Source organism: Otolemur garnettii, unplaced genomic scaffold (genome assembly GCF_000181295.1).
Source record: "Otolemur garnettii isolate 467f Iridium unplaced genomic scaffold, OtoGar3 scaffold00046, whole genome shotgun sequence".
Taxonomy (NCBI): domain Eukaryota; kingdom Metazoa; phylum Chordata; class Mammalia; order Primates; family Galagidae; genus Otolemur; species Otolemur garnettii.
The window spans coordinates 1,115,058-1,119,318 of NW_003852441.1; the positions used below are offsets into that span (position 1 = coordinate 1,115,058).

Below are 4,261 nucleotides of genomic sequence, written 5' to 3' on the forward strand. Positions count from 1 at the left end.
GTGGGGAGTGCAGTTAGTGCCCCCCCTCCAGGGTGCAGGATGCCTCAGCTCTCCACAGCTGTCCAAACCTTGTTCCAAGCCCCTCCTCCTCAGTCAAGGTGGGCATCTCAAAGTTCTCACCTTTTAATCATGAGTTTGGTTGTTCTGGAGACCAGACTCCATCCTAAAGCTGTCCAGGGGCCCCACCCGGAATCACCTTGTAAGAATAAACTCAGAGGTATTTGAAAGGGATTTGTTGCTGGGTGTGGTGGCTTACACCTGTTGTCCCAGCACTGTGGGAGGCTGAGGCAGGTGAATCTCCGGAGCTCAGCCGAGTTGGAGACCAGCGGAGAGACCAGCATGAGGCAGAGTGAGCCAGAGTGAGACCCTGTCTCTACAACAACAACAAAAAACAGCTGGACCTTGTGATCCCAGCTACACTGGGGGCAAAAGAATCACTCACTACAGGAAGAAGTAAAAAAAAAAAAAAAAATTAAGAAAGGGATTTGTAATGAGTTAAAAAAGATATGCCAATTACTTAGGAGATTTCCAGGAACCAAGGACAAAGAACAAATAGTTGTTTCTTTTTATACCACAGTGTAAGAACACCTGGATTCCAGTCTCAGCTTTGCTACCTGTGTGCAACTTTGAGAAGTCTGAACTTGAGCAACTCTCAGCTGCCCCATCTTTAAAATATGGAAGACCTCACCACTTGCCCTATAGCAGTGGTTCTCAAACTTCCTAAACTTCCATTTGCCACATTGTTACAAATGGAAAAAAAAGGTCGGAACCCACAGGTTGAGACCGCTGCCCTATAGGCTGCTGTGAGGATCAAATAAAATATTACTTGTGAAAACACCTGGTAAATTCTTCAAGGCACAATGTAAAAGTTAGTTATTCAAAGTAGAAGAAAGACAACGCCTTGAACTTGATTCTCAGTTTTCTACATGGAGGTTCAGGAACATCTCAGGGCAGAATAGCAGTTCATTTTCCAAGGGTGACTCTTCTTTTTCTATGTCCTTTGGGACAAAAATACCCAGGCTAGCAAAAACTATGTTAAATTCTATAATTTCTTTTCTTTGCCTGGTAATGATTGTAAAAAATAAAAATGAATATAACTTACTGTAACTCTCAGGGTGAAACAATTGACTGAAAGCCACTGTGTGTTTAAATCCAACATTAAAAATAACCATTTGGAGGGTAGTTACTTAAAGAGAATCAAATACTATTTATGACAAATTTTAAATATCTTAGCAGTAAAAGTCTTTGTGAGAAAAAATATATTATTTATTTGTGTGGATAAATTGTTTAGGTTAAATCAAAACAAATTATTATCTCTATTAAGGCAAAAGGACATTTATGAACATTTCTCCTTCAGACAGATGTTGAAACTCTGCAGATCATAATGAGATATAAATATGAAAGTCACTATGATTTAGATAGCTGTTGTCTATCAGACACGTTTGAAATATTATTCTTTAGCTCTGCCTATTTTTCTCATGGGTTAGAATTAGATACTGACATGTAAAAGAAACAGGTGATCTAAAGCTGATTTTACCCAATATCCATTCTCCCTTTCTTGGAGAACCTGGAGCTTAGCCCTAAATAAAGTCCATATATTATTTAGAGTCCTAGGCAATAGTTATTAACAAAGCAACCATTCAAGAGCCACACGTACATAGTTTGCGTCTGCTGGGAAACAAAACGCAGTCCTGTGTACTTCTTCTTAACTGGGCTCTTAAGAGAGGGGATGAGCCTTCCAGGTATTTCTGCCCTTCTCCTGTGGGCCTGCCTGTGATGTGGCAGTGAGCTGGCTATATCCAGTAAGAAACAGGAAGGGCCCCCGTGCCTGGAGTCACCATGAGTCCTGGACTGACAAAACTTATGCTGATATATGAGAGGGAAATAAACCTTTTCCTTTTTATAACCTATCTTGTAAATTTTATCTATTAAGATGATCACTTTTTTTTTACATTATCTAATGATGTGAGGAATTACATGAACATTGAATCTAAATATTCAATGAATGAATATCTTACATTCTTAAAATAAACTCTACTTGGTCAACTTAGCAATTAAAAAAAAAAATCCAACATTTATAAGGCAGTAACAATCTCCAGTACTCTAGGGTCAGCTTTTACTTTCCTGCCACTTATAATACAGACTTGATGACTCAGCTGGTAACAGCCACTTTCTGCAGCATCCTTTAGAGACACAGACCTCTTTTAGACAGAGACTAGACAACAGTCCAGAGGCTCAATACTTGTTACAAAACCCTAACCCTAACCCTATTCCTGGACCTGTTATTCCAGAAAGCCCCGAAGAGGGCTATTCAATGTGCCCCTTGAGGACAGCTGTACCAAGAACATTAGTAGTGTCTCGTGCTGGGAGTCATAAAAGTTCTATCAGAGGACAGGAGCCAGAAGGAAATCCCACAGGTGGGAACCTTGCTGTTTTCTGAAATTCTCAGGTTGTTTAGATCCTGCACTGATTCAGTACTCTATGCCACTGAGGCAGAAGCAGGCCTTTGAAGACATGTACATACCTCTGGCCCGGGTACCCCTCAGAGTATTTGTTGTTTAAACAAGAGCCTAGGGCCTCCAAAACCGCACGGCTGGTGAAGTTCTCTGAGGCGATCAGCTCCAGTCCAACCCTCTGCCGGTTACTTTCATTCTTGATGATGTTGTAAACCTTACAAGAAGAAAACAGACACTAGACATTTGGACATTTTACTTTAAAATTTTGCTCCCATCAAATCCATAACCTTTTAAAGAGAGAAAACACTATTACAGAGTTGTAATGTGCCCTCAGAAGCTGACTATAACCCAGCTAAGCAGATTAAGACAACTCATGTCACTCTTAAAGAATAGAACTAATCTTCCTCAAAGGCTTTATCATCTGGGAAAGAACCAAAAGAAGTTAATGAATTAAAGAAAATAAAAATGATTTAAGAGAAAATAACCTTTAAGTATCCCACATAATTTTTACTTCTACACCATCCTATTATTTTTATCCCTATATTTCACCAAGTTTCTCCTGCCATAAAACTTATTCTTTGCTACTCTTCCTTTAAAAAAAAAAAAAAAGATTCTTTCCCAAAAAGTAGAGATAGAAAGCTGTTTAGTGGTTGTGCAGGGTTCAGGAGCTTGAGGATGAGATGACTGCTCACAGTTCTAAGGAGATAAAAATGTTCTAAAAGTGACTGCAGATGTACTAAAATCCACTGAAATGTAAGGTAAGGGGAGGATAACTCAAAACCTCTGTTACAAAGGTGCTTCCAAGTGTCCAGATACACAGTCCTGGTGAACTGTAAGTGACTCTTTCCCATCTCCACTTCCTCCAAAGCACCCAGCACTTTGTAGAAACTCAGAAATTGTATAAATTTGCCCTCAAAGTACTTTTAGCCACTGCCTCTAAATCTGGCAAGCTTATACTAACTGTAAGGCTGTCCCTAATACAGTTAATTTGAAATCAGAACTAGAGCTTAAACAAAGGCCTCCAATACAAAAACATTTGTGAAAACCTCGCCAGTCTCACCTCGGTGTCACTGTCCTTGAGAGGCTCTACCAGCATCTTAGCATGTGAGGACCACAGGTCCGCCTCCTGGTGGGCCCCGTTGACTGAAGTCGCCATGGCACTGGTTCAAAGTTGCCTAAAAATGGGAAAACTGTGTATAGCTTCCAACATTAAATTCAGTCAAAGTGCATCACAACTTGTTCTCCTGAATTACTAAACTACCAACACATTTTTTGACCTTTTCCTCAGAATTGCTTGGTAAGCATGAGCATATTCGATTGCAAAACCACTGTGTGGAACTTCTGGTTCCTTTTTGAACTGCGATGTCAGCTCATCTTCCGTCAGTGATGAGAACTGACCCTCCTCGCTCCAGCCCTGGCCCCCTCCCCAAGGGCCTACTCTCAGTGAAACTTTGCATGGCTTATCCCCCCACCTGAACTGCTTGAAGGCAGGGATTGTTCCTTTCTCTAAATCTCCCACAGTGCCCCACACAGCTATACATGGAGCAGAGGACGTGCCCAGTGACTGAACAGATGAGTTGCTGACTCAAATCCATTCCACCAGCAGGAAACCAGGAGATTCTCACAAAATGGCAAACATTCCATATTTAGTAACTTTTCAAAGATTTTTCTGGAGTGATACACAAGTGAACAGGATACAGGCAGTTGGCACAATCTTTCTAAGATGACCCCCTCAGTAGTATTTCATAAATCAATAGCAGCTATTCATTCAGTCAGGACACATTTACCCAGGCTCCAGAAAAGTA

At 40.7% G+C, this 4,261-nt stretch overlaps 1 protein-coding gene across 4 annotated transcripts in view; it reads right to left on the reverse strand.

Annotated features, from left to right (window-relative positions):
* SHMT1 (serine hydroxymethyltransferase 1) overlaps positions 1-4,261 on the reverse strand; it is a 46,392-nt gene that overhangs the window by 24,788 nt on the left and 17,343 nt on the right. For all 4 annotated transcript variants that reach the window (XM_023513997.1, XM_023513998.1, XM_003791049.3 and 1 more), the window contains exons 2-3: positions 3,517-3,631; positions 2,525-2,670 (exon numbers count right to left, since the gene is read on the reverse strand). In XM_023513997.1, the coding sequence (XP_023369765.1) occupies positions 2,525-2,670; positions 3,517-3,612 (242 nt within the window). In that variant the 5' untranslated portion in view covers positions 3,613-3,631. The remainder of the gene's footprint in view (positions 1-2,524; positions 2,671-3,516; positions 3,632-4,261) is intronic.